Source organism: Balaenoptera borealis (assembly GCF_965194805.1).
Source record: "Balaenoptera borealis genome assembly, chromosome: 6".
Taxonomy (NCBI): domain Eukaryota; kingdom Metazoa; phylum Chordata; class Mammalia; order Artiodactyla; family Balaenopteridae; genus Balaenoptera; species Balaenoptera borealis.
The window spans coordinates 35,676,741-35,696,932 of record NC_138863.1 but is presented as its reverse complement, the minus strand read 5'-3'; the positions used below and the strand labels follow the sequence as shown (position 1 = coordinate 35,696,932).

Below are 20,192 nucleotides of genomic sequence, written 5' to 3'. Positions count from 1 at the left end.
CTCCTCATATTAGGCCTATATTATGGCTAGTGCTTAACAATAGAATAACATTGAAGTTCCTCTCAAGGACTGGCAGATGTTGGAGTGTATGTAGATCAGTCCATTAAAAATACTCACTTTAGTTGAGAATGCACGTCTGATTTTGTGGGGATATATTTTGTGATCAAATAGGTAGATTAAACTTTTTGATTTTTATTTACCATTAACTGTTAGCTTTTGCTAACAACTGCCTCTAATATATACTTGCAAATTATGTAGTTATCCAGGAGGTATTTGGACTGATATAAGATTCACATTATTTATAATTTTTTCCCTAGATTTCAGAGGGAGTTTACACAAGGAGTAAAACCTGACTGGACCATTGCACGGATTGAACACCCAAAGTTATTAGAATAATCGATCTTGGAAAAATCAGCTTATTGGACTTTTAGCAATTACTGTGAAGAACTAAGGAAGAAAAAATTTTCAGATCAGTTGATCTTCACTTAATCAAGTCTGTGGATTACTTTTGTATTATTTTGAAATACTCCTTGTAGTAAATTGGCATGATACAATAAAGCATTTTCCACAGATTGCCATCACTTTCTGTAGAAGAAGTCAAAGTAAAAAAATTACAGCAGCCCATCATTGGCATCATATTCAGTATCATTTCTCATGTTACATGTATATGTATATATACACAAACTCATTTTATAGACAATAAAGAAGATATTGAAAAAATTACACATTTCTAAATTAATAGTCCTTAAATATTTTATTTGTGGTTAATACACTTATACCAATAATTCAAGTATGTGTAAGATTTATTTTTAAAAATCACTGCTGCTATTTGATTACCTCTTTGGTCACTAGCTGGATGAGAAAGAACAGATGGAATTATAGCAGATGGGTCACTACAGTACTAAAAATCAGTGAGGCTTACTAAAGCACAAAGAGAAAAAAGAAATAAACAGTAACTTACTCCCCTATGAAGTAATATCAAGTCTTCGAACATACTTGTATTTGGACTCCTAGAAGTTGGGATAGGGGAGACAAAAACAATGTAAGAAATAATGTCTGAAAGTTTTCCTAATTGATGAAAACTATAAACCCACCGATCCAAGAAATTCAGCAAGCAGGGAAGCACATAAAGAAAACCTCACTAAGGTACATCATAATCAAATTGCTGAAAACTAGAGAAAATTAGAAAAGCAGCTAGAGAAAATTAGAAAAGCAGCTAGAGAAAAAAAAAAGACACATTCCATACAGAGAATGACTGTATTTCTTTTCTCAAACTATGCAGGTTAGAGGCCTTGGCATGACATCTTTAAAGTACTGAAAGAAATAAACCTGTTGACCTAGAATTCTATATTCAGCAAAAATATCCTTCAGAAAAGGTGAGAAAAGACTTTTTCAGACAAGGAAAAGATGAGAGAATTTGTTGACGGAAGACCTGTTTTATAAGAAATGTTAGGGGCTAGTGGACAGAATAGAGTAAAAGGACCCATGCATATTGGACAATTGATTTTTGACAAAGGTGCCATAGTTATTCAATGAGAAAAAAAAAGTCTTTTTAACAAATGGGTAACTATATATTCAAATAGGAAATAACCTCATCTCTCACCTCACACCATATACATTTTTAGTGCAAAATTTAGATTGCAAAATGGATCATAGACTTAACAAAAGCTAATACTCTAGAAATTGTAGAAGGAAACATAGAAATTGCTGTCTTGGGATAGAGAAAGATTTCTTAGGAGACAAAAAGTGTGAATCATGAAAGAAAAATTTATAAATTGGAATTTATTAAAATTAATACTTCTGCTCTTTGAAAGACAGCAGTGAGAAAATGAAAAGCCAAGTCACAGATTGGGAGAAACTATTTGTAATACATATATCTGACAAAGGGACTGTATCCAGAATATATAAATAATGCTCATAGCTTAATAACGAAAAGTTAAACAGCTTTGTACAGCTATCATGACTTATCAAACTGTGGACTTAAAATGGGTACATTTTGTTATATGTAAATTATCATATATATATACTGTTTTTTTAAACAAAGTGAATCAGCTATACATATACATATATCCCCATATCTCCTCCCTCTTGTGTCTCCCTCTCACCCTCCCTATCCCACCCCTCTAGGTGGTCACAGAGCACTGAACTGATCTCCCTGTGCTATGCGGCTGCTTCCCACTAGCTATCTATTTTACATTTGGTAGTGTATATATGTCCATTCCACTCTCTCACTTCGTCCCAGCTTACCCTTACCCCGCCTCGTGTCCTCAAGTCCATTCTCTACGTCTGCGTCTTTATCCCTGTCCTGCTCCTACATTATTATATATTTTTAATGCAAATTATACCTAAACAAAGTTTGCTAAAATATTTAGCAAGAAAAGTAATTTGCAGGAAAATAAGCTCAAATGATTAAATTTTTTATAAAGTATAAAACAGCTAATCTATGTTTCATCTAATCTTAGATGAAACAGATAATAGATCAGTAAGGCACATATTGCTAAAATGAAAACAAATGCAACCAGTTAAACTATCACTTGCCATCTGTTGTAAGATGCATCTCCAGTGATTTTAAAATGGATGGTGAATGTGTGATTTAGAATCAATGAAATACACTGATTTATTGTTTGTGAAAATATACATAAATTGTAAAACTTTTTTAAAATGCAAGAGATTAATATGGCACTAAACTCATTATAGTGGCGACTACCTGGGGAGGACGGGAGTGGAATGTGACTGTAATGTTTTGTTTCTTAAAAAAAAGTACCTGATACCCAAATAATGCTCTCTGTATATGGTTTCTCAATAAAAGGAGACGGGCATTGGGAGCAATTCCAGGTCTATGCAGAAAGCGAGCAAGAGTAGCCTGAGACATATTCTTGGGCTGGGAAGCAAGGACACTATCAAAGCTGACTGCGGTAATGTTGAAAGTTATTTATTACCATTTAACAAACCCCAAATTTAGTAGCCTAAAGATAACAATCACTTATTTTACTCATAAATTTGGGCAGGGTTTGACTTGGCAGTTTGTCTGCTGTATGTGGTGTTGACTGAGGTCGCTTGGGAATATTTATGTGAAGGCCAAGCTGATCCAACATGGCTTTACTTGTGCGTCTGGCTCCTTCTTAGCGATGGTTGAAAGGCTGGATGCACTGGGTCACTTTTGGTCTCTAACCAATCTTTAAATTTTCCCCCCAAATTATGGTAGATACAGACGAAGTAAACTGGCATATCTTCTACCCCAGAAAAATTTTCCTATCCGTGTTATTGAATATAGCTGTTTTATCCCTACTGTGATGGGTCGTTTCACCAAAGATTTTGACCATTTAAGGTGGTATGGTAGGGGCCCTAAGGTATTTGTCTTGACCTCACTAGCTTTTATCCTTACAGATCTTACAATCCAGTTGCTCCCAGTGAGTTCAACGGGTTTTTTTGGTCTTTTTTATTTTTGCAGCGGGGGGGGGGGGTGAGGTTCCACATATCAGTGATACCATGCAATATTTGTCTTTCTTTGGCTTATTTCACTTAGCATAACGTCCACCAGGCTCATTCAGGTTGTAGCACATGACAGAATTTCCTTCTTTTTTAAGGCTGAATAATATTCCATTGTATAATTTACCACAAACACACACAAATATTCCATATCTTTAGTCATTCATCTGTCAATATTTAGTTTGTTTCCATACCTTGACTATTGTGAATAATGCTGCAATGAACATGGGAGTCCAGATATCATTTTGAGATAATGATTTCATTTTCATTTTCTTTGAATATATACATGCAGAGTGGATTGTTCCATCATATGTTACTTCTATTTTTAATTTCTTGAGGAACTTCTATACTGTATTACGTGGTGGCTGTACCAATTTATAGTCCCACCAACAGTGCACAAGGGTTCTCTTTTCTCCACATCCTTACCAGTGTTTGTTAATCTTTTGACTTTTTGATAATAAACATCCTTACAGGTATTAGGTTTTTATTTTCACTTGCGTTTACCTGATGATTAGTGATGTTGAGCACCTTTTCTAGTACCTGTCGGCCATTTGTGTATCTTTTCTGGAAAAATGTCTATTCAGATCCTTTGCCCATTTTTTAATTGGGTTATTTGGGTTTGTTTTGTTTTGTTTTTGCTATTGAGTTGTATGAGCTCCTTGTATATTTTGAATATTAACCCCTATCAGATATGTGGTTTGCAAATATTTTCTCCCATTCCACAGGTTGCATTTTCATTTTGTTGATGGTTTCCTTTACTGTGCAGAAGCTTTTTAGTTTGTGTAGTCCCACTTACTTAGTTTTTGCTTTTGTTGCCTTTGCTTTGGTGTCAAATCCAAAAAAATCTTTGCCAAGACCAGTGTCAAGGTCCTCCTATGCTTTCTCTAGGAGTTCATGATAAACAACTATATTCTCTTCCCTTAGATTCATCAAACATTAACATTTTGCTATCTCTTTCTTTTTCCTTTTCTCTCTTTACACACACACACACACAGTTTTTATCTAAACCATTTGAAAGTAAGTTTCAGATGTCGTATACTTTACTCCTAAATATTTCAACATGCATGCCCCCAAAATAAGGACATTATCCTATATAGACATAAGAACATTAGCAATAATTCCATATCATCTAATATTTAAAACCAAATTTAAAATTTTACCAATTGTCTTAAAAATATCTTTTTGAACTGAGATTCAAGCAAGGTTCACACATTGTATTTTGTTATTATCTCTTAAGTCTTCTTAAAATTTTTAGGATATCCTCCATCCTTTTTATGACATTTCAATTTTGAGAAGTTTAGGATAGTAGATATACAGCATGTCCCATATCCTGAATGTGTTTGATTATTTTATTATGGTGTCATTTCTATAACCTGGAAGTTAGGGCTAAAGGCTTAATTAGATTCAAGAATATCTTGTAAGTGATTTGTGTACTTCATAATATATAACACACATTATATATACATATACATGTATATACATATATGTACATATATATACACACATACATACAATTTGTGGTAGGCTGAATAACGGCTCCCAGAGATGTCTACAACCTTAGCTCTGGACTCTGAATGTTTTATCTTACATGGCGAAATGGCACTTTGTAGATATGATTAAGGATCTCATGATGGGGAGAGAATCCTGGATTATCTGGGTGAACCCAGTGTTTATCCCAGTGGTCCTTATAAAAGGGAAGCAGAAGGGTCAGAGTCAGAGAGAAGGAGATGCTATAATGGAGCAGAGGTTGCAGTGATGTGAGAGTCAAGGAGTGTAGACAGCATCTGGAAACTAGAAAAGGCGGAAACAGATTTTCCCCTAGAGTCTGCAAAAGGGACACAGCTATGCTGACTCACTTTCGACTTCTGACTTCCAGAACTATAAAATGATAAATCTGTGTTGTTTTAAGCCACTGAGTTTGTAGTAATTTGTTACGTCAGCAACAGGAAATTACTATACAAGATAATCCTTACATGAATCAGTATTCCATTATAAGTAGCAAAATGATTCTCTAATTCTATAATACCTTTTGCTGGCATTCTATAAAACAGAGCCCCCCTTCCCTTTAAAAATATCACCACAAACTCATGAATTTTAATCATTCAATGTAATATCAATTACAGTAGTTATTCTTCTTGGTGCTTAAATCGCCCCCAGTTTGCCAGTGGGATCCCCTATAATCTGCTGTTTCAAGTTAAAGACTATCACGACCCTGTCTGAATGCTTCTGTGTTTTCTGGCACAACAACATGTCCCAGGATCTTCTTGTCCACTTCCTGCCTCAGATGTGAAAAATCAGTGCTTTCTCCAAGGAGTCATGATTTCTTTTGAGGGAAATTTCTATAGACTGAATATTTGTGTCCCTCCCAAACTCATATGTTGAAATCCTCAGTTGGATGTTATTAGGAGGTGAGGCCTTTGGAAGGAATTAAGTCATGAAGGTGGAGCTCTCATGAGTGGGATTAGTGCCCTCATAAAAGAGAGCCCAGAGAGCTCCCTCCTTCTGCATGTGAGGATATAGTGAGAAGGTGGCCCCCTACGAACCAGAAAGCAGCTCTCGCCAGCCACGGAATCTGCTGGCACCTTGATCTTAGACTTTGCAGTCTCCAGAACTGTGAGAAATAAATGTTTGTTGTATAAACCACCCAGGCTATGGTATTTTTGTTATACCAGCCTGAAGAGTCTGAGGCAGGATCATGTTTAGAAACCAAGATTTGGGCACCTTGAAGCATTTTAACCTTTTATGTCTGCAAGAGAATGTTCATATTTATATGTATTTGATATTTTGGGTAATTTATCTAAATGAACTTTAGGAGAGCTAAATATGGATTGTTTGCCTTTATTTCTGTCAACGTTATTTAAAAGAACCCCTCCCCATCTCTCTCTATGCCCTAACCCAGATTTAATTTGGTTTATAGCACTTGTCACATCCAACACTGTAGTAAATATTACTTTGTTGATTTGTTCCATTGTCTGTCTTTCCAACTAAGGCAGGAACTTTGTCTGTCTTGTCCACTGCTATATCCCCAGGGCCCAGAATAATATATGGTGCATAGTAGAGTTCAGTAAATATTAGTTGAATAAACAAATAAATGAGTGAGCCTCACTACTGTTGCGTTTCCTGGCTCACGTGACAGAAACATTTTCCCTCTTGCTTTTGATTTAATGCCCTAGTAAGCTGGATGTACAGCTTGCTAGGGCATTAAATTTCTTTTATCATGTACAGTCCCCCCCTCAAGGCGTATATGGTATTACTGGCTACGTGACCTTGCTTTTATAGTCCTATAATAAATGTTATTTATTCTGAACACCACACGGTGGAGCCAGTTGTGTATGGAATGTAAATGCAGGATCGGCAGTAAGTTTGATAGGGTCTGAAGTCACTGAGAAACAGGAGGATTGCTTTGCTTACTGACAGATTTTTGTACATAGATATGTTATAGGCAACTTTTGAACAGAATTTGCAGATGTTAAAAGGGTTAAATGTATGAGTCAAATCAGAGGGAACTTTTACCCTCATGTCTTCTCTGATTGCTGGAACCATAGATTATATCATTCAGTTCCTCTGTGATTACTGCCATCCTCGGAAGGTTTTTTTCTGGATGGTGTAATGCATCACTCAGGATAATATAGATTATGCTGCAGTAACAATCCCCAAATCTCAATGGATTGAAGCAAAAAACGGTATATTTCTTGTTCAAACTACATGTCCAATAAGAGACACTTGGGGACACTGCTCAGTGGTGGCATCACCTGCCCTCCTGGACACAGGTGATGGGCAGCCACTACCTGATACTATGGTAAATGAAAAATACAACTCTGAAGGGTCTCACATGAGCAATACATGCCAGACTTGGAGGTGATACAATTCACTGGCCAGAACCTGGCCCTACTCAACCACAGAGATCCGGGAAGTACAATTCTATCACGTGGCTGGAAGGCAGAGTCTGAGAAGCATTTGGTGAGCAGCAATAATGATTACCACAAGCTGCAAAGAACTCTCTCTCTTGTTTTAACCCCAGGGATGGCTACTGTAGAGCCGGTCAGTGCACACGATTGCATCCGGGAGATCAGGAGCCTCAAGAGATAGAGGGACTTCTGGGATCTTTTGGTGACATAAACTGAGAATTATTGATACGCTGCTATAGGAGCCTGAAGATCTCTCTAGTCTCTCTCTAGTCCTGTATACACCAATGATTGCAGATGTCTTAAACCAGTTTTAAATGAAAAAGGCCATAGAATACCTGAATTCTATTCTCTTCATTTGATGAGATCTGCCAAGGTGCATTAAAATACCCCTTAGATTAAATCAAAATTAAATCAAAACCAATTTTGATTTAAGACTTCAGATAGTGTCAGTCTTACTATAAATTGTTTATTGTTTCAAAATGATAATTTTAAGAAACTTAGATAAAATAAGACTTTATGAGAGTACTTAATCTTGGTCATTCAATCTCGCAATATGGGTACATTATACAAATATTGGTGTACCATTTAGGATTAGTTCCGACTGCATTAAACAAAAACTTTAAAATCATGATTTAAGTAATATAGAAGCAGCTGATTTCTCTTACATACAACAGAAGTCCAGAGATAGGATTCTTTGGGCTGGTATGCCAACTCCACAAAGGCCTTTGGGATCCAGGCTCTTTCTAGTCACCACTGCGTTCCTTAGAGTATGACCCTGTCCTCGTAGCACAAAATGGCTGGTAGAGCGCCAACCATCATATCCATATTCCAGGCAACAGAATGGGAGAAAGGAAAGAATGAGCTAAGTGTATACATTAGCTGTCTTAAGATGCTTTCCAAGAGTTTACACAAAACACTTCCACTTAATTTCATTGGCTAGGAGTTAGTCATATGGCCACATACAACTTTGGTCATAGTGGGAAATATAAACATAGTCTTTTAGCTGGGTACAATTTATTGTCCTGAATAAAACTAGGGGTCCTAAGATTAAGGAAGAGGAGGAGACAGCAATTTGCCCTAATTGGGTTACTTGAGTCATGAACCAGTGCTGACTCTGGTAGCTGGCTGGCGTGCTTTGCCAGCTTCATTAACTGAGAGCTAGCTTTAAGAGCCCATGTGCTTTCTAACTGGGGTCTGGTAATAGTCCTAAACAATGCCCAGCAAATTTTTAAAACTAAATGTAACAGAGCACCGGAGAAGACTTTGGATCCTAGAGCTGTTTAAGGATGCTCCAAACAATCTGTCCAGACCTCTGGGGGCTCAGTCCCTGTTATTTACACCACACACACATTTCTGCCTGGAGGACCCTGAATATAGCTTATCCCATCATCAAAAATAGAAACCTCCTTCTGCCTGCCCCTCCCACTCCATTTTATAAACCAATCAGTCTGTTAGACATTCTATCAAAATTTACTTCATTTACTTGCTTAATAAATTACAACTCTGGCTCAGCAATATGTGAGAAATTCACCAGGAACAGAGGAAGAATTAGATAATCGATCCCTTTTATGGACCTTTCCTTAGCCTCTGATGTTGAGTACAGAGTAGCTATGGGCAAGGCTGGCACGCCTGCCTTCCTCCCCGCCTCCTATCCCGGCTTTATTGATTCTCAAAATATTGCATTCTACTCAGGGCAGCTGAAAGGCTCGAACGGAGCAAAATGGAACTGTGTTCTGGTCTCCCTCCTTTTAAACTTCCTCTTATGGTACTGCATTTGAACAAGCCCCATGCTACAGAGAACAGGAAGACACAATATGGTTTACCTCAAACCGGAAGTAACCAAATCCAGTAATTGACCTTGTTAACTAATTCATTGCCAGGGAAGAGACTCCCTGTTATTGCTTCCTAAAGGAAACAACAACAATTTTAAAACCAACTTAAAATTTATATCACATAACAAATCACATATTTTAGTTATTGTCAAATACTTTGAGGCAATATTTTTTCCTAGGGAGTAAGTACATCAAGAAGTAGGACTATCTAAAGGAAGCCGTCTGTGAGGCCTTATTGGAATTTTATTTGACTCCCTATTTCCCTCCCTACCAACACTTGCTAACTTCCCATTCTTTCTGTCCTCAGTCACATCAAGGTTGTCCCTGCTTTGACACCTTCGCAGGAATTGCTCCTTGGCCAGCCAGGCTCTTTGCTCAGATCTTCTGTGTCTGGTCACTTCCTGTCATTCAAGTCCCACTGAAACGCCATCCCCTCTAAGAAAAGGTTCTGCTCATCCACTCGAAAGAGCCCAACTCCATCACTCCCTGTCTGCCACTCTGCTTTATTTTTATCACAGAATTTCTTGTCATCTAATAGTTTCCTGTTTATTTACTTGGTTATTACCTAGCCTCCCTCCATTAGGATGGGGGCTTCCAGTTTCAGCCTAGCCCCTCATCATAACTGGCAGAATATTCTCCACCTCACTGGTGTTCAGGGTAGGGCAGAGTTTCTCGGCCTCAGCACTATTAACACGTGAGGCCATATAATTCTTTGTGGTGAGGCTGTCCTGTGCGCTGTAGGATGTTTAGCAGTATCGCTGGCCTCTACCCATTAGATGGGCCCTAGTTGTGACAACCAAAAATGTCTCCAGACATGGCCAAATGCCCCCCGGGGAACAAAACTGCCTGTAGTTGAGGAACGCTGGTTTAGGCTGTTGGCTGCTGTGTTGCTGCTTTTATGTTCAGGAGGCAGTATCTTCTCAGAGTAATAATAGCTATCAGTCCTTGAATATCTACAGATATTGGGCACCGTTCTATGGGTTTTACATTCAATCTTTACAACAACCCTTACAACCGGTACTGTTATTATCCTCCTTTTCCAGATAGGGAAACTGAGGCACAGAATGATTGATAAACTTGTCTAAGTTCACGCCATCAGTAAGAGTGAAGCCTCGGGCTCAAACCAGACAACAGGCCCCAGAACTCTGTGCTAACGGTAGTCGGCACTGGTGTGGGAATCTCATTGCCTCTGGCGGCAGAAACTGGGCATCAGATGTGCTACACATCCCCCTAGCCCACACAGCCATTCATTCACAGTGACCATGAGCAAGTGACAACTTTCCTCTCCAAGCCTCAGTTACCTCTGTAAATAATAATAATAGTAACTTCATGCAGGATTGCTTGAGGAGTTAACTGCAATAGCTTAAGTGAAAAGAACTTAGCCTGGTTTCTAGCACATACTAAGTCCTGAATTCGTATCTCCTCTTCTTCTTTTGCCCTTGGCTCCAAGCTCCAAGCACTGAAAGCAGAGTTTAAAAACCCTGGTCAGACAAGCCCCTGGGGAAATCTAACCTATAAGCAATCTACCGCATTTGTTGTTGACCGGGAGAGGAGAAAGCGGCCCCCTTAGAAACAGGAGTCCAGGCTGGCATCACCTCTTCTGCCAATGAACAACAGCACAAGCCATCAGCACTTTCCCATTAAGCCAAATGGGGCTTTTAAATCTGTACTGATTCGATACCCCGGGGCCTGGCTGACAAGCAGCCTTCCACGCTTCATTTCTTGATGTGAGTCAGTGAATTAATTGCCTGACCCATTGTTTTCTAACACGGCCAATTAAATGTTTTGGGATGGATGGCATGCGCATTTTGGCCAGCAGGGGGCCTCCTTTGCTAACATAACGGAATTGGTACTTGGGCTTGCTGGCCGAGCCCCACCAAAAATTGGGTACTTTTGAAAAGTTTGCTCAGAATAGGGGTTCTAAATATGGGGCCCACCGATCCCTAAGAATAGAATTCTGTGAACTTGGATGAGAAAAGAACTGTGTTTATTTCCACTACCCTCCAACTGAAATTTAGCATTTTCTTCAATTATGAATGTAGACAGCAAATCACGGATATTTGTCGAGCTCACCACGGTTTCTGCAGAGATCTTGAAATATCGTTTATATCCCTCCTTACTCCAAAATTACAGTAGCTGTAGGACCTGCTACTAGATCTTGTGATTTAGTACATTAAGAAAGAAGCACATATGGACCATATCACAAGTCTCTTGTTTTGTTGTTGGTATTTTAATAACTGTCTTTTGATACTATTACTTTGCTTTGTACTATTTTATTTTATTTTGTTTTGTTTAAAACATTCTGAGAAGTAGCCCATGGACTTAGACTGAGTGTTCATGAACACTTAACAAAAAAATAAACACCTGGCTGAGAGGCTACTAGGGCTGGTCTCCGGAGGAAAGAAGTTAGACTTCAAGAGAATCTTTATACTTAATGATTTTTAGTCATGACTCACTTCTTGCCCTTAGATCTCTTCCAGTGACCTAAACATGTACCACAGTTATATCAAACCATTAGCTACAGTGCTTGGCAGTGTAAAATTTACATCAGGATGAAATTTCGGTGTCTTCAGAATTGCATTGACTTAATTTTAGAGCATCCAGGATGCCCATCGTTCTGGCCTTGGGGAGGAAGGGGCCTAGCTTTTCCAGCTGCCTTTGACTTCATATTTTTGTTATGCTGCTTGGTTCATTTCCAGGACTCAGGAATCTTCTGAAATAACAGGAGTTTCTCTCCACGCTCAGTGCTGAGATTCACTTACTTTTCAGGGAGGAGGCCTCTACACTCTGCGACTCTCGCTTCCAGAGTCAATTCTTCTCCCACTCCCATAAGAAAAATTCGGAAATACCTGTACCAGAAGGAGAGGAAGAAGTGGGCACATAGAGAGTTTCTTTCCCCAGATTCTTCAGTTTCTTATCCCGCAGGGAACTGAGGCCACAATGGGAGGTGGCTGGCCTGGGCCAGGCTGAGGTGTCCAGTTTTCCTGCCTAATGCCGAGTGCATCCCAGGCCTTGGCCTCTGAGGGCACAGGAACCAAGCAAGCCCAGGCAATGTGTGTCCCTTCAGCACTTTCTCCTCCCGCTTTCCGAACTTCCTACTTTTTCTCCGCTGCCCCTTCCCCTGCTACTCCTCAGCCCTGTCCTTTCATTCCCAAATCAAACCTTTTTCTTTATTCCCTAGAAAAGCAAAGATGACCCCAGCTGCAGCAATAATAACAGAAAGTAATATCCACCCCTGTATCTATTAAAGACCTATAATGTGCAGGTATTATATGAGGTGCTTTAACTGCAACCTTCTCATTCAACCCCCTAACCAGTTATCCTGTGTTGGTAGTGCCTCCCCACCCCAAGAATTCATGTCCACCTCGAACCTCAGAAATTGATCTTATTTGGAAATAGAGTCTTTGCAGATGTAATTAGTTAAGGATCGAGATGAGATCATCCGGGATTAGGGTTGACCCTAAATCTAATGACTGATGTCCTTGTAAGAAGGGAGAACAGAGACACAGAGGGGAAGGCCGTGCAAAGATGGCAGGGGTTGGAATTATGCTGCCATCAGCCAAGGAACGTCAAGGGCCACCAGAAGCTGGACGAGGCAAGGAAGGATTCTTCTCTAGAGCCTTCAGAGAGAACATAGTCTCGTTGATACCTTGATTTCAGTCTTCCAGCCTCCGGAACTATGAGAGAAAAAGTTTCTGTTATTTTAAGCCCCTAGTCTGTGGTACTTTGTTACGACAGCCATAGGAAACAAATACACCAGCCAATGAGAAGGGTATTATTACCTCATTTGTCAAATGAAGAAACCCAGGCTCAAAGTACCTGCATAGATTTGCACAGTCGGTGGAGGACCTGGGATTTGAACCCGATGTAACAAACCCCCAAAGCCTTCCAACTTCCCTTCAGTAGTGTTGGATTCAATTAGCTGTTGACCTTGATAGTTGATTACAGTAATTCATTTCCACGTTGGAGGCAGACATGGGGCACAAGCTGTGGGAGGTGTGTTGTATAGGGGAGTACAGGATTCCCAGAGGACTTCTGGCCTTTCTGGGGAGGGAAGGGGAGAAACTGGAGCAACTCCCCACCCTCTTTCCGCTGAACTCTTCTTAGAGTGAATCACATGGAACCTGCATTCCAGGACCATTCCCTGGGGAGGTTTGCTCTCCTCCCTTCATTTGCATTCCTGTCTAAACAATTTAAGGGGTTCTACAGATGTTCAAATGAGGAATCAAGATCTCTCTCTGAGACAGGCCTCTTGTTATTGTGGGAAACCCTCATTTCCCAGCAGATTAGGGTCCAAAAGACTATTAGGAACTTTTTTATAAAAGTGGCACCATAAACGTGCTGGCTAAAGTCATCTGTTGGTGAACAGAGAGGGCTTAATTTTACCTACCTGCACAATTTTCACAGGAACATTTCTAAGAAGATGGGTGTCTGTCCTACAAAAAAATCGCTGAATTCCTGAGGTTCTTAAAGGTGTTGCCATATTTCACATACCAGGCCCCGTAGTGTGGTATGAAGTTCCTAGGGACATGAAAGACCTATGGACCCCAGACGGTGTCAGCGTGGTACGTGGCTGGCCTGTGACTTGCTACAGTGATGCTGCCAGCGACTCACTGGTGTCAGGTCACTTGGCTGAGGGCTGGAGGTTTATCAATGTCCCTATCCCTGACTTGTCAAGAGTTACAAGGGTATATACACTGAGAGGAGAGTTTTTATTTAAAAAAAATAGGATTTCTAAGACAAGATCAATTTTAGTCTTAGCAGTCCTGATGCTGTCACTTTAGGTAAAACTCATCACAAGTTCAAATCCCAGTTCAGTTCTTACCAGGTGGGTGTCCTCAGGCAAGATCTCGAGCTTCCCTAGTCTCTGAACCTTTCTGCTCTGAAAATACTAACCTATCTCAAAGGCTTGTGGTAGAGACTGAAAATCTAAAAGTCAAACAATATAAAAATGGGGAAGAGCAAGGTAATAAAAAGTTTGTGTTATCCCCTTCCCAATTTAACATGTAGGGTTATAGTCAGATGTGGATATGGTCTTGGAGCTACTTGCCAAAAGTGAGAAACATACTATCCTAAATGAATTTTTTTTTTTAAAGCTGTTGACCCCCTTCCTTTTATTTCCCATCTAATTCCTAGCAAGAGAATAGATGATGAGGAATTATAACCAGTGTCAAGTTGGCAATTTTTGTGCTTCTGTACACGACTGGGCTATTATCAAGTTTGTGAGATCAGGGGGTCTGCAAATGTGTAAGACGAGTCGTTCTAGTCCAGTTTTAGCCAGGACCCTTGAGTTCTTTTATAATAGAATCCTAGCATCTTGCAGAAACAGCCTTCAGTGTCAGCTGATCCAACCTCCTCATTTGACAGACAGAGAAATGGAGGCCAGAGAGCCTCCTGGATTCATTTTCCTCATCTGTAAAATGGGGATGACAGTCCTTACCTCAGAGGGGTTTTCTCTGTTTTAAGGGTATAGAAAGGTACCTGGCATGTAATAAGCCTCATATAGATGTTTGCGAGGCAGTAACGCTTGGTAATGAAGAGAAAATTTGTGTATCAGACTGCTGAGTTCATACTCTGGTCTTTTCCTCCCTATTTTGTGACCTTAGGTGAAGTAACTAAAGTCCCTTTCCTCATAGAGCTGTTGCAAGGATTAAATTAGTTAATATACGTAAAACACTTCGTGCCTGACGCATGATAAGCACCATACAAGAATTAATTTTTATTACTGTTATTTTACAAGAGATTATGTGGTTTATATAAGACTGCCCACTCAGTAGCAGAGCCAGAAAGAGAATAAAAAATGTTGCCTCCTAGCTATGTGTACTGTCTACCAAACTAATGTTCCTCTCCAAGGAAACTGGTTCCACATAAGCATAGGGTCCATTTATAACCTCTCTGAGGCCATTTCTGACTCCTATGATTATGACAGAGCTGAACTGTTTACTTCATCCCCCAGGATCATAGAGTTTGCAGCACAGCTTAATCGATAAGCTGTAAATAGGTTAATTAATAAACTATGCACATGCCCTGCGACTGAGAAAAATGCTCAGCCACTTGTCTCCATGCGGGGGCGCCAAAGGGCGACAGAAAGGTGGCAGGAAGAGGAAGAACTAGCTGCTTCCTGCTTGCTTCCTGTTCCTGTGGGCGTTGCCCAGCAATGGCCCTTCACCCTAAGCCCTCCCCAGAGGCAGTTGATTCCGGTTTGCAGTGTTCCCAACCTTTGCAGACACCGCTTTGTCAGAGGTCTGAATCTGTCCTGGGAGGGCCTGAGGCAGTAGCACCAGCCGAGCTCCAAACTCCTAAAGTGTAACAATCCCAACCTCCTCTCTTTGTTCCCCAGGCCTAGGTGATGGCTGCTTTGTGCAGCTATTACCCCTGTGATATTTCAGGGTCTCCTTTTTGCCTCTTCAATTCTGTAATATCTAGTGTAAAATTCTTTATATTAAATTCTCACTGTTAAAATAATTGGGGTGGTTTATTTCTTCTGACTGAGACTCTGGCTGATACACACGTGAATACGCATTTATAAAAATAAAAATAATCCACAAATAGAGGTAAATCAAAAGTCCTCAATCATCTCCTCTCTCTCTCTCTCTCTCTCGCTCTCTCTCTTCTCACACCCCGTACTGGATGTGGTCACATAAATTAGCTCTCGTTTGGGTTTACTCAATCACTTAGTTACTTCATTCCCTAGAGGAAATCACAGTTATTAGCAGGTGTCTGTCCCTCTAGAACTTTAAAAAATACATTTACAGGGCTTCCCTGGTGGCGCAGTGGTTAAGAATCCGCCTGCCAATGCAGGGGACACGGGTTTGAGCCCTGGTCTGGGAAGATCCCACATGCCGCGGAGCAACTAGGCCCGTGAGCCACAACTACTGAGCCTGCGCTTCTGGAGCCTGTGCTCCGCAACAAGAGAGGCCGCGACAGTGAAAGGCCCGCGCACCGCGATGAAGAGTGGCCCCCGCTTGCCACAACTAGAGAAAGCCCTCGCACAGAAACGAAGACCCAACACAGCCAAAATAAAATAAATAAATAATAAAAATTATTTTTTTAAAAAAAGCATTCCTTTAAAAAAAACATTTACATATGTATAGGTACACACTCATACATTGTAGAGTATGATCACCAAATGAAAACATAATGAAATAATGTAGTGTAAATATAGCCGTACATTAGCATTTAAAAGTCCTTTTTCTCTTTTCTAAGAAAATTGATCTCTTCCATTTTAAAATCTTAATTAGAATTAGATCCCAGTTCTCTCCCAGTTTTAATCTGTTCCTGCTTCTTTTCACCACTCAAAATGACATACTCTCCTTTCGATTCTTTTTTTTCTTCTTTGCTCTTGTCATAACTTATGCTAAGTATATAGTAATGGGACAATAAACGGTAGCTATTATTATTACCACAACAGAACCCCACTGCATGGCTCTCCTAGGATAATAAGATTCAATGAGCTCATTATGAGATTCTGTGTGTACTTCATCAACCAAACATAACTCATTTTTAAGTTAACTTTTACCAAAGGAGTAACGCCTCTACCAAAATGTGCAATGAAAGGTATTAAGGGAAAACACAAAACATATATGATATTGTTCCTGCCTCTAAATTTCTTATAATCGAGTTGGCTTCCTCTTTCTGGCAGTTAAACAGTGTCAAATGAATGTGAAAGGTAGTACATGGTGGAAGAGTTCAGAACAGGAAGAGATCGCTTTCAATGGAGAAGCCAGCAAAGACTTTCCAGAGGAGATGGAATTTGGGCTGAATCTTGGCTAAGCACTTGGCCTTGAAATGACAGAAGAAAGAAGCCAGAGAGGACATTAAGAGCTCTGATCTATGTGACCCAGATTCTCTATCACAGTGAAACAAGTTGCTTTCTACATTGTAGAGCAGGATTATACAAAATCCACTTATGAGGTGGACCCACGAAGGGAAGTATTTATGTATAAAACCAAGGGTGGACCCAAGGAGAAAAATGTCTATTTCTCTAGTTTATACTGTCATGTCCAAGATGCTGTAAAATTCATGCTCTTCTTTCTTTCTCTCTTCCCTTTCTTTCTTTATTATTTTTTTGGCCCATCACGTGGCATGCAGGATCTTCTCCGACCAGGGGTCAAACCCATGCCCCCCGCACTGGAAGTGCAGGGTCTTAACCACTGCACCACCAGGGCAGTCCCATGCTCTTCTTCTTTACCCTTTCCACAGCTCTGACAATTCCTCTTTCCCATTCAACACCCCTCAAGACTCCTCTCCCCACCTCAAAAACCCCAAACCCTCCCACAACAAACAAACAGGAAAAATATTTTTAATTTCTTTCTTTTATTCACCTGAATTTGCAGACCCTAGTCTTACATTCAGAGTTAAGCAGCCCTGCTGCATTATCAGTAATCCCTTTAGATTTTTCCCTAACATCTCAATGAAATTCTCTCATAAATCCCCTTCTTTGCTGACCAAGTGCTGTGCAGTTGCTGATTTTGCAAGATACGTGCTAATGTAAAGTATGTCACCTTTGAGTCTCTTTATCATTTGGTTGCTCTCTGCTCCACCTTCTCCATATTTATGTCCTTATCACAGCCGCACACGGTATTTCAGATGAGCCTCAGTGTTCTTCCTGCCATGCCAGAATATTGACTGTAATCCGATAGCCTATCTCAAAATTGGTTTGGGGGCTTCTTTTTCTCCTTGTGGTCAAAATAGCTTGCCTTGTAAATGCCAGAATATATTTTTGCAGATTAGGGTTTTTTTTTTTTTTTTTTACAAAGAACGGTGTCAAATGCTTTCCGGAAAGATGTTTAAATTATTTGGATAGCCTGCTTCAGCCATTAACATTTTCCTTTGCAGTTTAACCTCACAGATGTGCAGGACGGTTTCCCCACTGAAAATTTCTGCTGATTTCTTTGTAATTAAACATAACTTTCTTAGCGGTTCTTACATTCAAGCTATGGCTTAGAGCTTCAAAACACTTTTCTCTTGCTGCTGAAATCATGAAGTCTGTGGTCTCCCACATCTTTTCTAAAAGCCTCTCTTAACAGAGGAGAAGCCTTCACAGCTTCTGTCCTATTCAGCTGTTGCCACCGATAATTTCAAAGACATATTCACAGACTCGGCTCTGCATCAGGCAGCTGTTATGTGGTTACTGAGTGTTTGTGTGAGAGTTGGTGGCTCCGTATCTCCTTTCAAGTTTCCATTTGCATGTAGAATTGTCTGTTTGAGAAAGCTTTTGTGCTTTCCCCCCAGTGCAGCGTGTTTCCTGTTTTCCTTGGGAGGGCTCTGTACTGTAATCATTTTTCCATTCCAAGTTCCTTCGACGCTGATTTACTTAACTGTTTTGCAGCCTTCTCTGTGTCGAAATTTGCATTTCTGCAGTACAGTTTGGTCATTTATTTCGAGTGGGTAGAGTGTGTTTCACTTCTGTCTCATTCCTATCATTTCTCTCTACTGCATTTATCTCCGCACATGCCACATCCTTCCAGACCTAAGACCTGCAACCTTAGTTCTGCTTTTCTAAGTGCTTGGACTGATGTCAAGACAATTTATAAACCACTCTCATCCCAGTACAATGGGCCAATGATACCATCAGTTTGTCAGCTTCTGGACTGCTTACCTGGACTTGCCTGTTGACTAAGGCCACTGCCATGTGCAGCTCATTCCACGTGTGCCATCCAGGAAGCCCTGGTTTATAAGCCAGTCACTTATGATGAGCATCATTTCAGTCATCATTGCATGATGTGCCTTTGGCACATTTTGGATTCACATTCATAGACTGCAGTCACCCGTAATTAAATCCTCCTCTGTTGCATGAATTATTTTATCTAGTCATATTTAATTCACCTCCTTCTTCTTTTGGAAATCTCTAGTGAGCTTCAAACTTCATCCTCTAGATCTTTTGTCTATGTCTGAAGCTAAAGCTAGATTTATTACACATTTCGGCCTTTGAATACTTTGTGCTAGTCCTCATGCCAGGAATAAAAAGCAAGGTACTACCAATCTAGTTTTCTAGTCTCCTTCTTTTGTGGTACCCAAGGTTTCACTGCAATTCACCTGAAGATGGTTAAGTGTTCCTCTAGACCAGTGGTTCTCCACTGGAATGATTTTGTTCCCCAGGACCATTTAGCAATTTCTGGAGACATTTTTGGTTGTTTACCACAGATGATGGGGTGACACTGACATCTAGTGTGTAGAAGACACAGATGCTACTAAATGTCCAACAATGCACGTGACGGCTCCTCACAACAAAGACTTATTCAGCCCCAAATTTCAATAGTATGGAGGCTGAGAAACCCTGCACTAGACCATATGATTCTAGACGTATTCAATACTTAAAATGTGGTGGTGATATATCTCTAAATGTCCCTTCCCAAATCCCTGATACCTGTTCTCGGGGTTTAGGCACCATCAGTCTGTCCTTTGATAACACATCTATGTTTTCAACTCCAGTTTTCAGGATTATGCACCTGAATTTATGAAGCTCTGTGTGCAGAGCCCAAATTTGCTATTAATCCTTGCTACTTTCTTAATTTAGCTACACATGATTCTTTTGACCAGAAGAGAAATAATACAGCCAGCCAGTGTAAATTTCATTCATTCATTCATTCACAAATATTTTTTGAGTACCGACGATGACAGGCACTGTGCTAGGAGGTGGGGAATAGCAATGAACAAAATTGATATGCTTTTTGCAATCTTGGAACTTACAGTCTCGTCAGGAAGACTGACAAATTTGGGAAAAGTATTATGAAGAAAACAGTGTGGTGATACAGAATAATGAGAGGGAGGAAGAAGGGAGAACGGGAGCTGGTTCTTAATTTAGACAGGGAGGTCAGAGAAGTCCTCTCTGAAGAGGTGACATGCTGGCCAAGGAGCATCCAGTCCTGCAGTAGCAGAGGTGGAGGGGAGGACCTGTGGGAAGGACAGAACAAGGTCAGAGCAAGCTCGTGTGTGGGAAGGACTGGTAAACAAAGGGAAA

The 20,192-nt window shown here is 40.2% G+C and overlaps 1 protein-coding gene across 5 annotated transcripts in view; it reads left to right on the top strand.

Annotated features, from left to right (window-relative positions):
• Nucleotides 1-20,192, top strand: part of MAIP1 (matrix AAA peptidase interacting protein 1) — a 41,550-nt gene that overhangs the window by 6,610 nt on the left and 14,748 nt on the right. For 4 of the 5 annotated variants that reach the window (XR_014246133.1, XM_082397444.1, XM_082397443.1 and 1 more), the window contains one exon: nt 318-20,192. This exon is cut by the window's right edge and continues 14,748 nt beyond it. Coding sequence is in view for 2 of the 5 variants with exons in the window: in XM_082397442.1 (XP_082253568.1) it covers nt 318-396 (79 nt within the window). In the remaining 3 variants the exon portion in view is untranslated. The remainder of the gene's footprint in view (nt 1-317) is intronic. The other variant, XR_014246134.1, reaches the window with a different exon arrangement.